Source organism: Macrobrachium nipponense, chromosome 13 (genome assembly GCF_015104395.2).
Source record: "Macrobrachium nipponense isolate FS-2020 chromosome 13, ASM1510439v2, whole genome shotgun sequence".
Lineage (NCBI taxonomy): Eukaryota > Metazoa > Arthropoda > Malacostraca > Decapoda > Palaemonidae > Macrobrachium > Macrobrachium nipponense.
In genome coordinates, this window is record NC_087206.1 from 79,608,181 (window position 1) to 79,630,324 (window position 22,144).

At 38.7% G+C, this 22,144-nt stretch overlaps 1 protein-coding gene across 1 annotated transcript in view; it reads right to left on the reverse strand.

The window, feature by feature from the left end:
- The window catches only part of LOC135225884 (WD repeat-containing protein 11-like), a 94,781-nt gene that overhangs the window by 70,453 nt on the left and 2,184 nt on the right, over positions 1-22,144 (reverse strand). The window contains exons 2-5 of the mRNA XM_064265452.1: positions 19,801-19,912; positions 19,297-19,450; positions 3,329-3,502; positions 1,891-2,113 (exon numbers count right to left, since the gene is read on the reverse strand). Of these exons, the coding sequence (XP_064121522.1) occupies positions 1,891-2,113; positions 3,329-3,502; positions 19,297-19,450; positions 19,801-19,912 (663 nt within the window). The remainder of the gene's footprint in view (positions 1-1,890; positions 2,114-3,328; positions 3,503-19,296; positions 19,451-19,800; positions 19,913-22,144) is intronic.

A 22,144-nucleotide genomic window follows, 5' to 3' on the forward strand; every position in this document is an offset into this window, starting at 1 on the left:
TCTGGAGTAGAGCAAAAGTAATTGGTCCCTCACAGTTCTGTGGTAAGCTAACTGCAGACACTCAGCTAATTGACTAACATCATCATTCCTGGAAAATTGTATTTTATAAAATAAAGTAAAAATTAGTAGAACATTTGTTTATCATTGTATTTCTTATGAAAATGCCATATTATACAGACATATTAAGATTGGAGGAGCTGACATGTTGCATGTGAACTCCTTGAGTTAGCAGCACACAGCAAGAATAATTTGCTTTCTCGGTTCAACTGCACAATGCAGTGCCGATGCATAGATCTGGAAGGAGAGCACCCTAGAGGAAAGTATGGTTTGGATAGTGTACCATTAACCATTGGAAATTTAAAGGTCTATTCTTTTCAGGCTTCAAAAAAGCTATAATGATAGCCAGTTGCTGAATTGTTTTGGGGAGATGCTGTCTTGTCATATTCTTAGTTTATAAAGTTTTGTGTTCTTTGTGACCTATCACTGTTGCTTAAGTGCATAATTTTGTCCAGGCGTGGGCTGTATCAGTACAGTGAGACAAAAGTGTATGACTCTTCTTTACCTGGAGTGAAATCTATGTATTTTTTTTTTTCCCCTATATCTGTTTATATACCATAATCTGCTTGACATGATAAAAAATACCACTGGTATCACCTCTCTCTTCCAAAGGATTACTCTGCAACTCCTGTCACCAAGCCTAAAGCAATATCAGTTCAATAAACCCTAAACTATGGACATCTTGCCTGTGGTTATGGACTGGCAATGACTCCAAACCTAGTGTAGAAATCTTTAAGTTCACTGCTAACTGCTGCCATCCGGAATCAGTATTCTTTTAATAATTATAGAATCTTGAATCAGTATTTTTTTAATAATTATAGAATCTATTAATCTTAATTATACTACGGTCAAATCTTTCAAACTCTATTAAATGTTAACACACTTAAAATTGGCACTCTCAAAACCCTCTCTATAATTATGAGGGTGTTTTCCATACTATGAGTTGAATATCTTTAAGGATTTCAGTATGGTAAGGAAAAGGTCATGTATGGAAACTCTTCATTCTATAAATTTACTTCAAGTCATCTATTTGACAACTCTATGCTAAAGCTAATACAGTAGTGATAAATCTGTCCTTTTCTTTAAAAAAATTACACTCGCCAAATTCTTGCATGTTACAATTTCACCATGCCTTTCTAGATGTCATTCTTCAGTCTAGTTTGATCTTGTGTAATACTATAATGAAGGCTTGAATAATGTCTAAGGTAACTATAAGCTCTAAGAGAAATTTTACCTATCTTCATGTCAAACCTGTCTAACCTTCAAATATCTAGAGAAGTTAATACATATGTAACTGAATGCATCAAATATAGCAACATTTTGATCTTGGAAGTAAAATGTAGCAATTCCAGGGAACTGGCTTTGTTTACCTCTAAGAACCCAGGCACACTCTTTAGGCAATGCTTATAGTTCTCCATTAAGTAACTGTCCCAAATACATGTTAAACTTATTTGCTAAGTACTGTATACAACATTAATCTTGGCAGATAAATACGTAAAAGGCTTTCCATAATTAATTACATTTTTCCTACTTTCAATGTGGACCCCTCAACTTTATTCCCACATAAGGTCAATGCACTGTTTTTTTTATTTGAATCATTTTGAATATGTACTTCACTACCCGGTAAAAGTTGCAGACTCAATCTAAGGGTTTATCTGTTTCACAGAATATTATTTTCCTCTTAAAAAAGCAAGCACGATTTTGACAGTCATCTGCATTATAGTCTCTTCATCATATATCTTTTACACAGTTAAAAAGTCACTACGTACTTTACATGAATGAAATTCATTAACACATAAATGCATAAAAGAGTGAGACCATGATTTGACTTACTTTGGCTTGACCTCCCCAACAACCATTTCTCTCATTTTTCGCCTGATCTTCGAGCTGGCTCTTTCATCTGTTAATGAATTACTACTTGCAGATGACGGAATGGAGCTGGAGATTCTTCCAGGACTTGTACGAGGTGTAGACACATAGAACTTTCGACCATTGGATGACGGACACTTGCTAAGGCTGAAGTCTTCAACAAACAAAACACAGCCTCCTCCTAAAACTACAAAGTTTGTAATGTTAACAACTTTCAATTGCTATGAGTAATAGCATTTTACTTTTTTTAAATCATAACCCAAGTTCCCTGTGCTCCTGCCAGTAAAATATGTTACATTTCTACAATCTTAATGAAAAATTTTGAAAGAGAAGGGATGGTAACAAATTGTCTATAGGGGGGTATTAACCCATTACATTACCAAGACATCCTAAAATATACATACCTCTTTTTCTTAACATTCTTCAAAAATTTTACGACATACTGAGAAGAGGTTACAACTAAATATTACAAAGCATAAATAGAAGAAACAAAAACATTCTTGTGTCTCATCACCTCAATCAATACAGTCTCTGAAGCACATTTTTCCTTTTTCTTTTATCAGGAGATTAATAAGGCCAATCTTAAACAATATATATTCTAACTTAGTCTTAATACTGAACAATAAATACTTTAACTTATTTAGTCTTTCTAAAAAGAATAATGTACAAATGAAAACAAACCGTATGTGGAATGATAGAAAACCCAGAGCATAGAGTACACATGAAAACTTGAAGTAAGCAGTGATACATTTTAATTTACCTATTTATACTGTACTATACTGTACTTGGCTATCATACCTTCACTCAATTTCTGATAAAACTATTTCATCTACCTTTATTTATATATTTCCCCACTTGTGTACTATATACGTACTAGTAAATAATTATGGTAATAAAGTGTGAAATGATGCAAATACCAAACCCTGAGTACTAAAAATGGCAAATCTAACCACAGAATTAGTTAATTACCCACTGAATGTCACTGTTACACATTAAAAATAATCAGTACAGTGTATGGATACACAGCATATTATTAATAGAGTTAACCATGCTTAATATGTAAGGCATCAATAAAGAAGTACAGTACATATTAGCTCTTTTTATCTTTGGATTAGCCTTTATGCTGCCTCTCTTTGAAAACATGATTTTACAAATTGATTTATCATTTAAGTACAGTAATAACTTTATAATTACACATACCTTAAACAGCACTATATAATGGATAATTTTTACATGTACAATATTAATTTTTTCACATTCTTGTTTGTAGGTACAAATGATAAAAAATCAAACAGTTATTTGTTAAGGACACACTGACTTCTCTATTACAGAACAGTTAATACAGCACTTACTCAAGTATTTGAGAATATGAGAAAGACAAAGTTTATACTATTATACTTACATGCCATCTTATTATTGTGGAAAGGATCAAAATGGAATGTTGTCAGCACTTCTGTGTATGATTTTTTCCATAACTTTGTGTTGTGGCGTGTGTCCCAAATGATGATGGAGTAAGGAGGGTGCAGAGCTGCTAGGAGATGCTCACTACCATCAACACCACCCAACCATTCAAGTTCTGAAAAGAAATTAATAGTATTGATAGCACTCCACACAATGAAATTTATCAATTTGTTTGGCAAAAAAACTTGAGCAAATCAGATATATGCTTAAACAATTATATGCAGCTCATTACCTGATACAAAACTAATGATCATTCTTGAAAAATGTAACAAATACAGGCAGTCCCCAGGTTACGACAGGGGTTCCGTTCTTGAGACGCGTTGTACCCCGAAAATCGTCGTAAGCCGGAACATCGTCAAAAATCATAAGAAACCTTACTTTTAATGCTTTGAAAACTATGTAAACTGCATTCTTATTGCATTTTTCATCAAAACAACCTTCAAATATTGATTATTTTGCATTTTTGGTGTCATATTTTATCTGCCAGATCAGTGTTGTAGGCGTCGTAACCCTGGAAATAATTTCTGATGAATATAATTGAAAAGCCCCTTAACCTCGGAATATCGTAAGCCGATACCCTCATAACCCAGGGACTACCTGTACGTATATGCATCTCATTATCTGATAAGAAAATAATGGCCTTTCTTGAAAAATGTAACAAATATAGAATCCAGAATAGATCACGTACTGACTCCATCATATTCAGATGGTATTGGAGTTTCAATATCAACAAAACTTGAATCTTAACAACCCATGTGATATAAGAGTTCTCTGAACAGATAATTTAGCCCAGAACTATGTTTTTTTTTTTTTAACTGTAACCTCTGAAAAGAAAGCATGTATGTATATCTAAATATACACCTCGATAGAAACCTCAATATGCTAAAACAGGGCAACTATAACACCATAGAATAGGTGAAATAAATCATCAAGGAACTACTACCAAACATTCTGAACTAATATAACCAACACATCAATCTTCCGAGTGAGCTGAGGGCAGTGGATGGTCATGCTTAGGACAATATGGAATTGATGCATGAAGAAAAGTAATACTAATTCGGATACTGGTTGAGGCATTCATCCCTAGGTGCTACTTTGCAAACACAAAAATTATATTGTTAAGATACAATAAAGTTTTATACATACTTACCTGGCAGATATATACTTAGCTATAGACTCCGTCGTCCCGACAGAATTCAAAACTCGCGGCACACGCTACAGGTAGGTCAGGTGATCTACCATTCCCGCCGCTGGGTGGCGGAATCCCGACCATTCCCGTTTTCTGAGCCAGATTTTCTCTTACACCTGTCTCCTGAGGGGAGGCTGGGTGGGCCCTTAATCGTATATATCTGCCAGGTAAGTATGTATAAAACTTTATTGTATCTTAACAATATCATTTTTATACATGCAACTTACCCGGCAGATATATACTTAGCTGATTGAAACCTTGTGGAGGCGAGAGACAGCTATATATATATATTTTAACGGGAAACAACAATTGTTGTAGGATATCAATCCTTGGTTCTTACCTGGTTTGGGCCGAAGACTTCATGATTACTGTCATTTAGTCTGCATGCCTCAAGAGCTTCAGTGAGGTAAACCACCTATGACCGAACAGCCCTTCTGGGATCATGTCAATGGGGGCTAGCCCGCTTACGCGACAGAACCTGCATGGATCGTACCAATGGGCTTACCCCCGCCTACATGGCAGAGCCTGACCTGTATCTTATCAATGGGGCTAGCCCTCTTACATGACAGAGCTTTAGGCTTTACATAATGCACAACGAGGAGGACCAAAAGTTATCCCGACCACCTGACCTTCCTAACCATGTTAAATCTAAGAACTGAAAAGGGTTATTCCTATACCTCTTTCAGTCAACCATAAAAACAAAAACCACCACCATAATGTTAAAATTACATAACCTAACTAATTAGGATTAACCTCAGCTCCTCCTCCAGCACTAAATCCGCGGACACATACGCTCCCAGTGAAAAGCACTTCTCATAAGTAAGTCTCACATCCCTAAGATAATGAGAGGCGAACACTGAGTTACACTTCCAATACGTGGATTCAATTAGATTTTGAAGGACCACGTTTTATGAAAAGCCATTGAGGTTGCTATGGCCCTCACTTCGTGTGCTTTTACCCTGAGGAGTTTAAATTGTTCTTCACATTTAACATTTAAGATGCGCTTCCTTAATAATGTCTTTAATGAAAAAACGTAAGGGCGTTTTTTGATATTGGCCTTGTAGGATCCTTGAACCGAACACCAAAGACTTTCCGCATACCTCCCAAAAGAGACTTTCTTTGTAAATGAAATTTTAGCGCTCTTACTGGACAAAGGGTCTTCTCCTGTTCTTCCCCCGTAAGAGAAGAGAGTGCCTTCACTTCGAAGCTTCTAGGCCCACGGTTTTGATGGGTTTTCGTTCTTGGCTAAGAAGAGAGGCTTAAAAGAGCAAATTGCAGCCTCCTTCTTAAACCCCCACTCTGCCTCTAACGCTTGAAGCTCACTCACCCTTTTTGCCGTGGCTAAGGCGAACAGGAATAGAGACTTCTTGTCAAATCTCTAAAAGAAGAATTATTGGAAGGTACGAATCCTTCAGACATCAGATAATGAAGCACTATATCCAAGTTCCAACTGGGATTTTTATTATTCTGACTTTTTGAGGTCTCGAAAGACCTAATAAGGTCATGGAGATCCTTATTGTCCGACACATCCAGACCCCTATGCCTAAACACCGAGGCCAGCATACTTCTATACCCCTTGATCGTAGATACAGCTAGGCCACACTTACTTCTAAGGTAAAGAAGAAAATTTGCAATGTCGGTTATAGAGGTACTGGAAGAGGATAGCTCATGCGTCCTGCACCATCTTCTAAACACTTCCCACTTCGACTGGTACACCCGTAATGTTGGATGGTCTCCTGGCTCTTGCGATTGCTTTGAAGCTTCGACGAGGAAAACCCCCCTCGCTCTAACGAGTCCTTCGATAGTCGAAGGCAGTCAGACTTAGAGCGGGGAGGTTTTTGTGATACCAGATCGCTCCTTAGTGGGAGCGATCTGGGAAGATCCACTATCCACTCCAGCAACTCTGTCACCCAATCTAGGGCTGGCCAAAAGGGGGCGATCAAAGTTAATTTCGTTCCCTCTGAGGAGGCAAACTTTCTTATTACTTCCCCTACCAGTTTGAAGGGGGGAAAAGCGTACCCGCTATTCCCTTCCAATCCATGAGGAGGCCGTCTATCGCTATTGCTCTTGGATCTGCGATGGGGGAGCAATAATTCTCCAACCTCTTGTTCCAGTTGGTTGCGAACAAGTCTACGTTCGGCCTTCCCCATAACCCCCATAACTGATCGCACACTTGAGGGTTGAGAGTCCATTCGGTGGGGAGCACTTGGTTTCTTCTGCTTAGCAGATCCGCTCGAACATTTCTCTCTCCCTGAATAAATCTCGTTAGAAGAGAGATCTGCTTCTCTTGCGTCCAAAGCAACAACTCCCTCACTGTCTCGTAAAGGGAGAATGAATGAGTTCCCCCTTGCTTCCTGATATGCTAGGGCTGTCGTGTTCGGAATTGACCTGAATGATCGATCCTAATATCTGTTCTTGAAAGTGCAAGAGAGCTAGGTGAATGGCTTGCACAGTTCCTTTTTGTTTATGTGCCAGGACACCTGAGCTCCTTCCCAGGTTCCCGACACTTCTTGCGAATCCAACGTTGCTCCCCACCCTACGTCCGATGCTCTGCAACAACGCTCGGAGAGGGCTCTTAGTTGCAAGGATATTCCTTGACCGAGTTTCTTCGGGTCTAACCACCACCGAAGATCTTGTTTGACCTGAATGACTCTTCGAGGTCCTGGAACTTTGATCCCAGTTCTCCTTCAGATAATACTGAAGGGGTCTTAGGTGCAGTCTCCCTAGGGAATGAACTGCTCCAACGATGAAATGGTTCCCAGCAAACTCATCCACTCTCGCGGACAATGCTCTTTCCCTAGAAATACTGACACCTTTGTAAGGCAGTGCTCTATTCTCTCTGTTGATGGAGACGCTAGAAAACCCCGAGAATCCATCCGAATCCCCAGATAAACTATGTTCTGCTACGGATCCAGCTGGGACTTCTCGAGGTTGACTAGGGAGGGTCCCAATGACTGCGTCATCTTTAATGTTACCGAAAGGTCCTCCAGACACTGTTGCTTCGACTTTGCTCGTATTAGCCAAGTCGTCCAAATACATCGAGATTCTGATCCCTTCTAAATGTAGCCAATGTGCCACATTCCTTAGGATACCCGTGAAGACTTGCGGGGCCGTCGAAAGGCCGAAGGCAAAGCGCTCGAAATTGAAACACTCTTCCCTGTGGACATGAATCTTAGGTATTTCCTTGATGCCGGATGAATTGGCACATGGAAATATGCATCTTGAAGGTCCAGGGATACCATCCAGTCCCCTGGACGAAGAGCAGAAAGTACAGAGGAAGAGGTCTCCATCGAGAAACTTCTTCTTTATCACAAAGACGTTCAGCGCACTTACAATCCAAAACCGGCCTCCACCCGCCCGAGGCTTTTGGTACCAGGAATAGACGGTTGTAGAACCTGGGTGAATGGAGATCGTTGAACCGGTTCTATTGCCCTTTTCTGCAACATAAGTTCTACTGCTTGCAGGAGAGCTTGACTCTTGACAGGATCCTTGTATCTCGCTGTTAACTCCCTTGGAGTTCTTGTTGTTAAGGGAGGATATTCCCTGAAGGGGATGAGGTATCCTCTCTCGAGGATCGAGAGGGTCCCAGCTGTCCGCCCCTCTCTTCGCCCAGACTCTGGCAAAGTTCGACAGTCTGGCGCTACCGCTATCTGGAGGACTTCTTCTTCATTTTGCCTTCCCTGCGGGTCTCCTGGAAGGTCTTCCTCTGGTATCCGGTCTTCTACCTCTAAAAGGGGTTCTTGAGGAGGAAGAGGCTCCTCGAAAGGGCTGCTGAAGAGGTGCTTTATCCTTCTTTTGAAAAGGAAACAGCAGGCTTGAACCTCTTTGCGACTGTGTCAGTAAATCCTGCGTGGCTTTTCCAGCTAATGATTTTGCTACATTCCTCACCGTGTCCTGTGGGAAAAGTGGTTCGAAAGTGGCGAATATAGCAAGGCCGACCTCTGTAGAGGAGATACTGACTTGGACAGGAAAGACCCGTACACTGCTCTCTTTTTCAAAACTCCCGATCCAAAAAGAGCAGCCACTTCCACCGAACCGTCCATCACCCGCTCTGTCCAGACAGATAATACACTCGATAATTCGTCCATAGTGACAAATTCGGGATCTTGGGCTCTCTTCGCAAGGGCTCCCAAAGCCCAGTCCATAAAATTGAATACTTCTAGTGTCCTAAAGAGTCCCTTTAGTAGATGGTCCAGTCACACATCCCCCAAGTAGCTTTTGCTGATAGTAGAGCGCGCCTCCTTGAAGAATCTACTAAGGAAGCGTAATCTGCGTCTGCCGATGAAGGGCAGTCCTAAGCCCATAGGTTCCTGGGTATCGTACCATCTTCCAGGTTTACCCGTCAACTTTGAAGGAGGGCATGAAAAAACAGTCTTGCCCGCCTCTCTTTTATTCTTAAGCCATTCTCCAAATCCTTTGAACGCTTTTTTCATACTAAGGGCTGGACGCATTTTTACAAATGAGGATGCTTTTGGAGACTTCGTGCTTGATAGCAAAGATCCTGGAGAGGGCGGATCCGCTGGTTGAAGCTTATCCCCGAACTCCTGCAACAACAACAAGGACAATCTCTTATAATCAGAGACTACTACATCCACTGGTATTCTTCATCCGAGACTTCTTCTAAGTCTCCGGCTGTAGGGGATCCTTTCGGAGAAGAGCGGTTCTTAGTTGTCGAGGGACTTCTGTCAAACGAAGAAGAACGTCGTCCGTGGTGACAAATCCTTGCTACTACAAGGCGCAATAGAGTTCTTAAACGCACGAAGAATCTTCTCTCAGGAACCTGTTTCTTACCAGGTGAAGGGCTCCTACTCTCCGAAGAACTCATAAAGTGCGAAGGGGTCTTACTCTGACCTAAGCTCGTACAAGGAGCCTGGCGCCTACTCGACTCCTGACGAAACTGCTCGACTCCTGGCGTCTGCTAGACTCCTGGCGCCTACCCGACTCCTGACGCCTGCTCGACTCCTGAAGCCTGCTTGATTCCTGGCGCCTGCTTGACTCCTGGCGCTTGTCGTGACTCCTGGTAGGCTCTTGACGCCTCTCACAAGACTCCTGGCGTCTGTTAGGCTCTATACGCCTGTGATATTCTTGGCGCCTACTAGGCTCTGTCAACTCTATGTGTCTAAAAAGCTCCTGCTTCTTTGCCTTCTTACGCCTATCCTGATCCTCAGAAGAGGAGTCCGACTCCTGACTTCTCCTAAGAGACGTAGCTGATCGCTTGCCTCGCGAGCGGCTACCGCTGGGAACTTTCTTCCTATAGATAGGAGAGGATCGTTTAAAGGGAGAACGAGAGAGTCTCTCCGGTGACGAGCGCCTGCTAGAGTGAGAAACTTCTCTCCTACCAGGAGAAGAAAACTTCGATCTCTTCACTGGAAGGGAGGAGTCTTTTCTTCGAGACGATCCGTATGTAGAGCGCCTACCAAGGAGGATATTTTGCTCCCTGTAGATTAAGCAGGAAAAGCTTAGTCGGATCTTGAGGCGCTGGAGACGGTCTTCTCGCCTTCTTACTAGTCGAAGGAAAATCCTCTGGCGAAATCGCTCTGGGCTTGAATCAAAAGCGTCTCCTTTCGGCGCTACCCACGATCTCTTCAGAGGACGAGACTTCGAAGCAGAGCTCCATCCACACCTGGACAAGGAGGAGTCCGACGCAGAAAAACACTCTTCCAGGATGCCTTTTCTACGGCTATCCAAGGCAGCCTGGGTCGTTACTTCAGGATCTGCCGAAGGGACGCCTGATCGTTGGGATGCTCCACATCCTCCCTGCGGCTTTTGACATTCCTCCTCCCTGGTCCTGGGAGTTTGGAGCGGTCTAGGCCTAGAGCAATGCGGAGCCGATCAGACGCCCCCTCCACTGCACTGGGGTCACTGTATTCACTGACACTCTTACCTTGTGTTTCCATAGCTTTAAGCTGCTCCTGAAGCTCCCTGATCGAGGATCTCATTTTTTCCATTTCTGAAAATGAATCCTTAGATTCAACACAGGGAGAAGGGGCTGAGGTTATGGGAGAAACATCATCTAGCTTGTTAGTTTCTAATTCAGGCTCAAAAGAACAAGATCTACTCGAGCTTCTAGCTGACGCTTTCCTAGCTCTATCCTTCTCTCTTTTCTTAATATAAGAAGCTAAATCCTTCCATCCTTGCTCCGTAAGCCCTTCACATTCAGCACAAGTTCTATCAAACGCACATTCAGAACCTCTACCTTTACTACAAAGTGTATGAGGATCTACTCTGCCTTTAAACAACCTAGTTCTGCATTCTTCCCTTGCACAAACCCTAAACTTAGGTGTTACTTTAACTTCAGCCATCTTAATAGACAAAACCAAATCCAAGTCCTAATCCAGTCCAAAAATAAGCGTATGCCAATCCCGAGAATAAACAAGAGTAACTTCACCAAATGAGTCCAACCAATTCTCGGCAAAATGAGCAGAATTCCAATCAGGAGAGACCAAACAACAGTTGTTGCCGGCCTCAGCGACAGAGAAAATCTGGCTCAGAAAACGGGAATGGTCGGGATCCGCCACCCAGCGGCGGGGGGAATGGTAGATCACCTGACCTACCTGTAGCGTGTGCCGCGAGTTTTGAATTCTGTCGGGACGACGGAGTCTATAGCTAAGTATATATCTGCCGGGTAAGTTGCATGTATAAAATCCCAAAGTAGTATTAGACAATTAATTTGTTGCCTACAGGGAAAGTAATGGAAGAAAGAAATTCTTAATGGAAGATAAGTAACCTGCCAATCAAATGCTCACTATTTAAATATGAGACTAGATACAACACATCCATGTGCAGGATAGCATGGTAACTAATATATGTAGCAACCAAAGTGATAAACCATGACAAAATGAAACTAAAAAAATACACTTGCAAAAAAAAAAAAAAAGGGCAACATGCTGCTTTGTCATTTGCTTCAAAGTGTGCTGCCTACATACCACAGGTAGTGAAGGAAAATGATTCTGAACAAGAATAAGGGAGGATGTGTACCTACCAGAACTTTTCTCAAACACTTCTGGCTACATATATATAAAACCTTTGGTATTTGGCATGAAACTTACATGGTAGGAAGCTTTAAAAATTAAGCATTGTTGTAATTAACAGAATTCCACTTTCCTTGTGGCAGGCTACACAAAAAATTACAATGTAAGTACAAAATGATCACAGGATTATGAGAGTTGGGAGGAGGAAAAAGGATTCTTTGAAATAAACTTAACAGATAACTGTGATGTACAGTAGTACAAAAGAGGAGGATGAATAAGTTAAATGCGGCAAAATGGGTGAAAAAGTGAGGCATGGTAGAAAATTTAATGATAATGAACGAATTGCCCTGTACTTTAGGGAGACAAAATTGATCTTTTATAAACAAAAAAGAAATCTTGATGAGCAAGTTAATCTTTGAATGAAGTGATGTTTATTGAGGAAAATTCATTCAGGTGTCAATGAAATCATTTATATTGAGGAAAATTCATTCAGGTGTCAATGAAATCATCTGAAGGTTTACTGAATGTGAAAGTTAGAAAAGAGGCATATCTGAATGAAGCAAGAGTGGAAAGGCTTGGTGTAAATCTGAGAATGCTCATGGAAGTGGGTACTGAGGAATACTGAGTGCAATTAAGACATATAAAAAATAACAAGCACCAGGCATTGATGGGACTGCTAGTAAATTGCTCCAGTACCAGAGTCAAAGCCTGAGTGGCTAACTACATTGTACAGAATGTCACGATAAGGAAAACATTCATAAGGAATTGGAGATAAATTAGTGGCCACTTTTAACAGCGGTAACTGTGGGAATCAAACAGCAAACAATTACAGTATATAGTACTTTTCCGTTACTCACAGCGTGTAGTTATTTGGAGCTTCCCAGTGTTAATTACGTATATGTGTAATTACCTATACCAGTGTAAATTGGTACAGATAATTACGTATAATTCAATAAAAGTGTAAATATGTTTAGTAGTTATATATTGTGAGGATGAATACAGAGTGAACTCAATGCTCTGCAATACATACTCTTTTAATAACCTATGCTCAGCCAGATACGCTTACTTGGAACTAGAGGTCGATGATAATGCTGTGTACTTTTTGATTTACAGATTACATACTGATGCTGAAGGGGTTTGGGAGAAGGGGAAAGGTTTTGGTGTAAATAGAAGGAAATCCTAATGCTTAAACCCACTCAGTCTCAATGCTCTATATAGTCTATATGGTCTAGAAAGGGAAGAGAACGCTACATGATAATTCAGGCATGGAAACAGATAGAAGGAATAGCAGAAAATATCATGGAACTAAAAATATCAGAAAGAGACAAGCAGAGGTAGATTAATAGTGCCCAAAAACTATACCAGGAAAAATAAGGAAGCACACAGAACATTAATCCACTACACACCAGCATCGATAATGCAGCGTCTATTCAATGCGTTGCCAGCTCATCTGAGGAATATATCAGGAGTGAGCGTAGATGTGTTTAAGAATAAGCTCGACAAAATATCAAACTGCATCCCAGACCATCCAAGATTGGAAGATGCAAAATATACCGGAAGATGTACTAGCAACTCTCTGGTAGACATTAGAGGTGCCTCACACTGAGGGACCTGGGGCAACCCGAACAAGATGTAAGGTCTGTAAGGTAAGGTAAGGTAAGGTGACTGACGTGTACGATTTCAAATTTAGTGCAATGCAAAAGAGGGTCATGCTTCTGCTCGTGTGTGTGCTGATGGCACTGCCACTGACAAGCATCAGAAGATCTTACCCACAAGACGAAGCTGGAGGTAATAGACTGTCTTGATGAAGGTGATCACGCCCTCACATTTGTACATACCTAGTATGGTGTGCTAAAGACAACCTTGTGGGACATCGTTCTGGTGAAGGCCAAGCTGTGGTCATAGGCCTATATGAAGGTGATATTACGTTTACCCATTACCCAAATATTAGTTACGAAAATGAAGGTAGGGAATAAAAAAAAATATATATTAGTCTGGCAAATTTAGTACTTAGCACAGAATGTGGGTTAGGTAAAAAAAGAGGCCTATTAGGTTAATCTGGTCAGTGTAATTTTTTTTTATTTAGCCTATTTCAGTGTTATGTGTACACAAAAATCATTAATTTTTAATAAAACACATAATACAGTTTGAACACTACCTTGGATAACCTGTGTGGAGCAGAAGTAACTTGATCAAGCTAGAATATCACAACAAGGTCTCAGTAGATAGGCCGAGCTATACATTTTGCCTCGCCAAAGGGCCATACTTATAGGCCTAGGTATATACTGGACTTAATTAATAATGATGTCTTATTTTGTTATTGTTTCTGTGATTTCTGTAAATCTTAATAATTTGCTGTGTTTTCATAGGCTAGGCAGGGTTAGACTAGGAATTTGTGGTAGCCAAGCAGACTAAACATTTATGTAAAGCTCAATATATACTATTATATAAATTTAGTTGTAGATAGGTATGCTTCAGAATAAAAACAAAAAAGGCAAAGCACTACACAACTACCTTATCACACGACTATTTACAGCAAAGAGATTGCATGCTTTCTTTTTCATTAATTTGACATTAGCTTTAGACAAGAAGAAACAGCACCCGCTTAACTATAGACATTCATAAGAAAACTTCCAAGTTACCACGTTTTCAAACAAGAATCTTTACTTATTTTCCGAATCGCTTCATTAAAGAAAATATGAGTGGAAAAATTTGATTTCTTAAATTTAATACCTTTTCTTGTCGCATTGTTCTTTTTAAAATTTTTTGTATTAGTTGTAAGCTTATGTAAGTACTGGAGAGATGGTGCCTTCATCGTTTTCTAATACGCCAAATTGATACACTCTTACCTACGTACAAAGTCAATCAAGATCTACACTCCTACTTACGTACAAAGTCAATCAAGATCTAATGTATGTCCAGTTGAAGATTTTGCAAAATCAAAATTACCATGCATCCAATAACTCGTTAAAGACGACTCCATCATGACTTTTATCGTTACCACGACAAAAAAGTGTGCTCAAGTGTAGTAACCATGGAGCTCTTTAAACATCAATAAAAGATTCTCTTATATAAATATTTGAAATGTAACTCAATATATTCAAAACTAATTACCAACAGTTCTCTTATTAATTTTAAGATAGAGAATCTGCTTAGAACAAAAATTCTAATAACTCTTGTCTTTCAACAACTATCTAAGTATCGAGTCTGACGACATTCAAGACATTAACCTTTACGTACATACACGATCTGTATTCGCTGCTATTGCTCTTCATTTCAGTTTATTATTTTTTTTTTTTTATTTTTTTTTTTAACATTATTACAACCTTATCATAATATGCATTAAAAACTTTCACTAACTACCCTTTTGTTAACTTAAGGTGTGTGTATAATGTTGATAATCAAATGTCAGTAAATTCATTACTGTTCTTTTTCTGTTTCACATTTGTTGATCATTTAAAAGTACGCCATACACTATTATAGTCATTTACAATACTGTAAAGCTTTTCATGTTAATATCAATGTGGAAATTTCCAATTTAATGAGGAATTTTGCAAACACTTCGTTATCGGGTAAGTGGCATCGTCCAAACTTCGATGTCATAGTGTGGAAGAAAATGAGCGAGTTGCTAATTATCACTTTCTGAATTAAAATTTTTATACATGATAAAATTTCATTTCGTTCTCCAATAAACGACTTAATTAAAATTTTTTCTAAAATGATTAACTTAGTTGTACTTCGTCTTATTTTTCAAGTCTCGTGCCAGATACATATCTTTCTTTTTATTAAATAAATAAAGAACCATCCAGTATCCACACCGCTCAAGCTTTTGGTGCAGTGCGAACAGGTCGTCTTACGGGGGTGTTTCCGAATTTCTGAATCTCTTTGTTAGTAATGAAATGTGATTTTTTAACGTTATTATTCATAATTACTGTGCCTAATTTAATTTCTCTTACGTTATTAATTTTCGAGTTCGTATGTCGTAGCCTTATGTGAATGAATTTAGTGTAGCCTAGCTATTAAACTGAAGTGCTTTGACAAGAAGTAAATAATAAAAAAGTACTCTTTGCGTTATGCTAAAACACAGGTTGAGTACCATATGATTATACAGCTTGAACTCTACTTTAAAAATATAAAATGCGCCCGATGCAATATAAGCTTGGGCCTGAGAAAGCTAGACCTATTCTGACACTATTGCTGGTCTACGCTCGTATTTTTGGTGAGTACCCATATTCATTGTTAATTTTTTCTCAAAATGCATCCGGTTATATGTCTGATTATGTGTGTAAGTTTTTTTTCCTTCTTTTTAAGTAGGTCGTGTTCAATATAGTATTCTGTAGCAATTGGTGCCGGAGTTTTATAAAATCGCGGGTTAAAAGTTGCCTATGTCCGAAACACATCAATTATACTTTTAAATATACTTAAAAATTTTCGTTCCATACTTAATTGTAATATTATTTTACTGCGTAAGCATATTTTTTAAAAGTTTACATTTAAACGTAATATTGTGATTTTCTAGTGTTAAAATTTTTTACTTTATGGGATTGAAAAAAAAAAAAAAAAAAAAAAAACACTTATTAAGGGTTCCAGACAAGTTTCACATTACAGTTACTGTCATAATAAATCGTTAATCTTAAATGATTAATAATATACATTTATATAGTTCCAATATAGCATTCCAAGACAACATATTTACCAACACCAGTGATAATACTGTTCCACAAAATTTGTTGAAGGAACGCAATATAGGTAGAACTAATTGTGTTACTTTATTTGGATGATGTAATTCTTAGGCCTAACCACCAACTACCTACCTATTATATTTACTGTTCAGAGCAGTCTAGGCCTGGCAATAATCTTTATGGTGAATATTATTTGCCTTTTATTTACATAGCACGTATCCTACCTATTCTGTCATTACGAAAGCTATACACAATTTATGCTATTGTATTTTTTTTTAACCCCGTGAACAAAGTTTTTTTTTTCTTTGGGAGGAGAGAGGATTTCTTATTTTTTTATTTGTAAATTTTCTGCTTGACGTAAGAGGCCGAGGAACCTAAAATTCTACTTTATATAGAGAGGCCACTGTAATATGATAATCGTATGTACTGCATTTAATCTAGACTTAGAAGAGATCTACACATCCCTCCCACTCGGATTTGTGTGAATGATAAACGATGCATAACTGCAGTATAAAATGAGATAGCAATTTGTTATGGAAAGTGAGTGCACACAACTAAATGAGAATAGCTTTGTGGCTTGGGACAATGAAAAGAGTGCAGTATGTGAATCAAGTGGGCGTAGGCCTATTTGTTATGGAACATTTATGCAGTAAGATTGAACGTGGATAAAAATGGCTTAAAATGTGGACAGACAGCTTATTAATTCGAGGCTTCTTGATATGTTATAAGGGTAATTTGTAAAGAGAAATTAAGTTTCTGATGTTGAAAACAGTTTGTGTTGGATTATATGTTCATAGGTGATAGATGCTGAAAACAGTTATAGGTAGTTAGAATACATTGGTGAAAGAGTGACTATAGTAGATTCACATCAACCGTGCATCTGATGTCTATGCCAGCTCCTTACGACACTCCTGATTGGGTGTTACTAAGCCAATCACAGGGCTGGAAACTCTGTCTCTCTCGAGAGTTCATATAGGCAGGACGTATGTTCCAACTCTCCTGGGGGATACTTTTGAAAGATGTATCCCTCAGGAGAGGTGAAACATACATCCTGCCTATGTGAATTCTCTCGAAAGACTGAGAGTTTCCAGCCAGTGATGCCGTTTTTTCTTCACAACATTTGCTTTTAGCACTGAAACCATAGGCAGTTCATCTGATTGTTTTACTTTATTTATGATTTAATGGTTAGAATGCATATTTTCCGATGTAGAATTATTTTCCGTGATGTTAGAAAACTACACGTCACTAGCTTAATATATAGTATTTTTTGGTGAAGAAAATTTAAGGATTTCCATAAAATTAATTTGTATAATTAAGCAGGATATGTTTTATATCTTTATTTTCATAATAAAACATAAAAAGGCAAAGTGAAGAATTTTTTTCTTCAGTGCTGTGGCCTGTGGTCAGAAAAGCCACGGAGGGTTGCCAGATGTTACCAGAATGCTACAATAATAGACAAAATTCCTCAGAATGCAACCCTGTTTCCAGCCCTGTGACTGGCTTATCAAGAGCCAACCAGGAGCGTCGTTAGCCGTCGTAAGGGAATGGTCTAGACATCAGATGCACGGTTGATGTGAATCTACTATAATTGGGTGTTAATGTGGGTCTGTTACCAAGGGTGTGTATGCTGCTGTGCAAAGTCTAGAGAAAACACATTCTCTAGACCTTGGTCCTATGCGTTTGAGATCATTGCGGATGGTGTGATACAAGAATTCAGGCAAAATATGAGATATAAATTCAGACAATATGTGAGAGATAAATTCAATGTTCTGGAATGCAAAAATGGAATGGCTGGTGCTTGCTGATGGTACAAGAGTTGGTTGTTTATGAAGAACAGAAACTGCAAAAAATAGTAGAAAAAACTTAGAAGAATCAATAACAGAAGAAAGTACATAAAGTGGATGTGAGCACGGGTAAGGTTATGAGAGCTATGAAAAACCAGAAAGATGGACAGTAGAAAAATGAAAATAAATAACCAAATAACCTTATAGAGGTATCGTGAAAAATCTTCTCATCTAAACATGTTAAAAGTGTATAAAAATTGATAAAAAAAAAATAATCTCCCAAAACACTTGCTTTCTAAACAAACTTCAGAATGATACTTGTACTAAGTGTAAAATCATTTTGGAGAACCATCAAGCAAAATTAATTACCCATTTCATCAAGGAACTAGGAGGGGAAACCACTTGAAAAGTCCAAAATACTTGGGAAACTCAATGAAAAAGTGTCACAGCCAAGGAGACAAAACAGCAAAACAAACCTTACATGGAATTACATACAAAGAAGTGATTCAAAGACTTATTTGTCCATCCAGGAAGACATCTCTAGGAAAAAAATCATTTGTGTTAATCACTCTTTTCTAATTCATTCTAAAATGGACTGGCTGCAAATTAGCTTATATTTTTTCTGAGAACAGAATAGAATATACAATTTATGCCAAAGACCAAGCGCTTGGACCTATGTGGTCATTCAGCACTGAAAGGAAAAATGAGAATAAAAGGTTACAAAGGTGTAACAGGAAGAAAACCTTGCATTTGCACTATGAAACAATTGTTAGAAAAGGTTGAAAAGCAAGATGTTAGAAAGAATATGAATGGAGATAAAGTACATAAAGTAAAAGGAATGAAAGGGGTTACAGCTAGGGGTTGAAGAGATGCTGCGAAGAACCTTAATGCCTACAGTGCCCTTCAATTGAGGAGCACTGAAGGCACTACCCCATTATACGTGTATATATAATTTGTCTGCATCAATACACACTCTTAATCTCATATTGGCAAGATCATAGAAAAATCCAATAGAACAAAAATATCAACAAGATATGTACATGACAGTAAACACTACAATGTTCATCCTCACAAGTAACTTGAAATCACAAAAACATGAAGCGTAGTAGCATAACCAATAAATCAATTAGTAGCACATCACAAACATAAAAAATTAATCAGGGAACAGCATTACTACTACACCTAAAAAATAAAGCAAAATTTAAACAGGCAAAGACAACACTCCACACTTTCATTACTTGCTACTGCCAGTGATCTGCCTGAAATAGCACTGAAAACTTTACCTTGAATAGGTTTACTACCATCCTGAAGTGTTGCTGTTACTTCTCCTCTCGTAACATCCCAAACAATGATGGTGCCATTGCTATCTGCTGAGGCTAAAGTCAGACTATATGGAGCACTAAGCTGGTGATAGTGTCTCGATTTTCTCCATCGCACCTGAAATGTTAGAAATACATAAACATTACCCTCAGTAACTACACATTAAACCTCATGGTAATAAATTTTAAAATACCAAACTCTTGAACTTTCTAAAAGCTCTTGGAAATTTGTCAAAAATACCATACTATTTCCTGACAGCATAGAGATGCTGTGTAATAAGTGACCAAGATTAGAATGAAGTTAAATTTCAGTCGAGCATCGTGTCATTTTAAAAAGGAACAACAAAGTGGTCCACAGCTATAAGAGAGCTAATTGAAAAAAATCAAAGGATTTATTTGACTTGTAACTGAGTTAAGGTGAACACTTCTCAAGAGGTTATAAGCAAATGCAAAGCAGGATGAACGTACCTTAACAACATGAGTGCGGTGTTTTGACAGAGTCTGCGCGCACTGGAGGGTCACTGGATCAACCACAACTACTGTTGACTGGGCTCCATATGCAAGAAAGCCTTGCCAACCCCTGAAAATTTTAATTAGTACGTAACTGACTGTTTTTTCATTCCGTGAAAACATGTAGCATTTCACTTATGTCATATTGCCGGGAGAAAAAAAAGTGTGCCAAACCCCTAAATAATTAATGATGGATTTATTTCTAAAATTATTATTACATGAATGGTGATTATGGACATCACAAGTATTATTTTAGTTATGTATAATTCAAATAAAGTCTTGCTTGAAATTTTTCAAGGCACTCAGTCCACACATTCTATAGTACGTATAACTACTTTCACAGCTTATATTCCAAATAAAAAAATTCAATACCTGCTCTGTAATTAAAAGCTTTGTCCAAAAGAAAATCATTAAAAAATCTAAAATTGCCATGTAATTTATACACACCATCCTCAAGTCCTCAAGGGTGGGACATTTGATCAAAGAGTTGCAGGCTGTGAAGGAGACCAATCAATCTTCACAGAATGCTTAGATTCGCCTACCCATTAAGACTCCTAGTAGAGAGAGAGAGAGAGAGAGAGAGAGAGAGAGAGAGAGAGAGAGAGAGAGAGAGAGAGAGAGAGAGAGAGAGAGTAGAAATACTGTTGTGTAATTAACACATCTTTCGGGCACAAATTCTGAGAAAGTATTTCCCAGTTTCCTTGGCATACTACTGTACACCCACAGGAAAAAACTGATTTGGTAATTTCTAGCATTATTTGTTTACTGCCACCAGACTCCCCCATGATATTTATTAGGCTCCCTTTATTTTCCCGCTTATGCCTGACAAGATTCCCTAATAGCAAGGGAATCCATTTCAACATGTTTGTTACCATCGTCCTTGCTGTGCTGTCTGCCCATTCATTTTCTTGCACACAGGTGTGCACTGTTAGCCCACAAAAATTTTACATCCTTGCCTCAATGGCTACATAACAAAAACCAATCTTTGAATTTTCTACTACCACTGGATGCTTGGTATTGAAATTTCAACAATTATTGCATTTTTTGGAGGTGATAAAATTAGTTTCTGAGACGGATTAACATTTCTGCCAGTACTGTACTGCTTAGATAGCTGTATGCTCCTGGAATAAGTATTGAAGCCATGCAGCATAAAGTGCTGTTGCATTTACGGGAAGAAACAACCCTGTTACTGAAAAAAAGAAAAAAAAAAAGAGAGAGATTCTGTACTCCCTAAGCCTCATAACTGAAGCAGGGAACAAGGCTATCATGGAAAGAAGAATTAAGGTGATGGGAATGAGAAGTGTTTGCAAGGATAAGCAGAGGTGATGGTGGTGCTGTATACCTCTGCATTCACCTCATGAATATTTTTGGAAAATTACCCTTGGAAGTGACAGCAGTCACTTGTTAGTGTTTCCGAGGGAGAGTGGAACAAATAAATCCAAGACTCCAAACTCCTCCTATTAGTCACCACCCAGCTGATTATATGTAGAATCTATAGAGACAGGAGAGGACAAGAGGCTTTTGTAGGACAATAATTCTCCTTAAAAAGGAGGGAAAATGAGCTTGATGAAAAGAGGAATTGGTCACAAAGAGTAATTATTATATCAGTGATGTGGCAATTCTAATGGATGTTCCAGGATGAAGTGATGGTGGTGTTCTAGGACAAGATGGAAAAGCTTGTTTTAGATACTCAAGGGTAATGGACTATGTAGAATCTACAAAAGTATACGTATAGTATTCCCAAGTCAGCAATCCACATGGGCTCTTGTTTGGAATGGCATAACTGCCCTACTTTCATTGAGATAGGCTGTTGCAGACTTCAAACAGCACTTCAGGAAGGCTGAAGCTCACATTCAGGAGAATGACATTTATGGGAGGTTGGATGAGGACAGCGGTAATAGTACTTTGTATCAGATCATGTTTGACAAGGGGATTTCAGCTACTGCTCAGGAAGCTGACTATGATGGCAACAGTGACAATGCCACTCCTTTCATGCTCATCTCGGCAAGGTCTGCAAGTAAATGGCATCATCATTGAATTTACTAACATCCCCAGTTATAACAGAGATAAAGTGTTGGTTGAGTCCCTTGGGAACTGCAAAGACAGACATCACTAAGCTTCAGCAGTGGGGAGCCTGATGTTAGTGTGGACTAATCTAGTCATTGTGTTTTTATTTCCATGTTACTTGTACACAGTATTCTTAAACATACACACATACACTTAAATTACATATACTGGACACGGATTGCTTGTATCTTTGATAATACAGTTGCTTGATTATGAATATGTATTTTGGACAGGC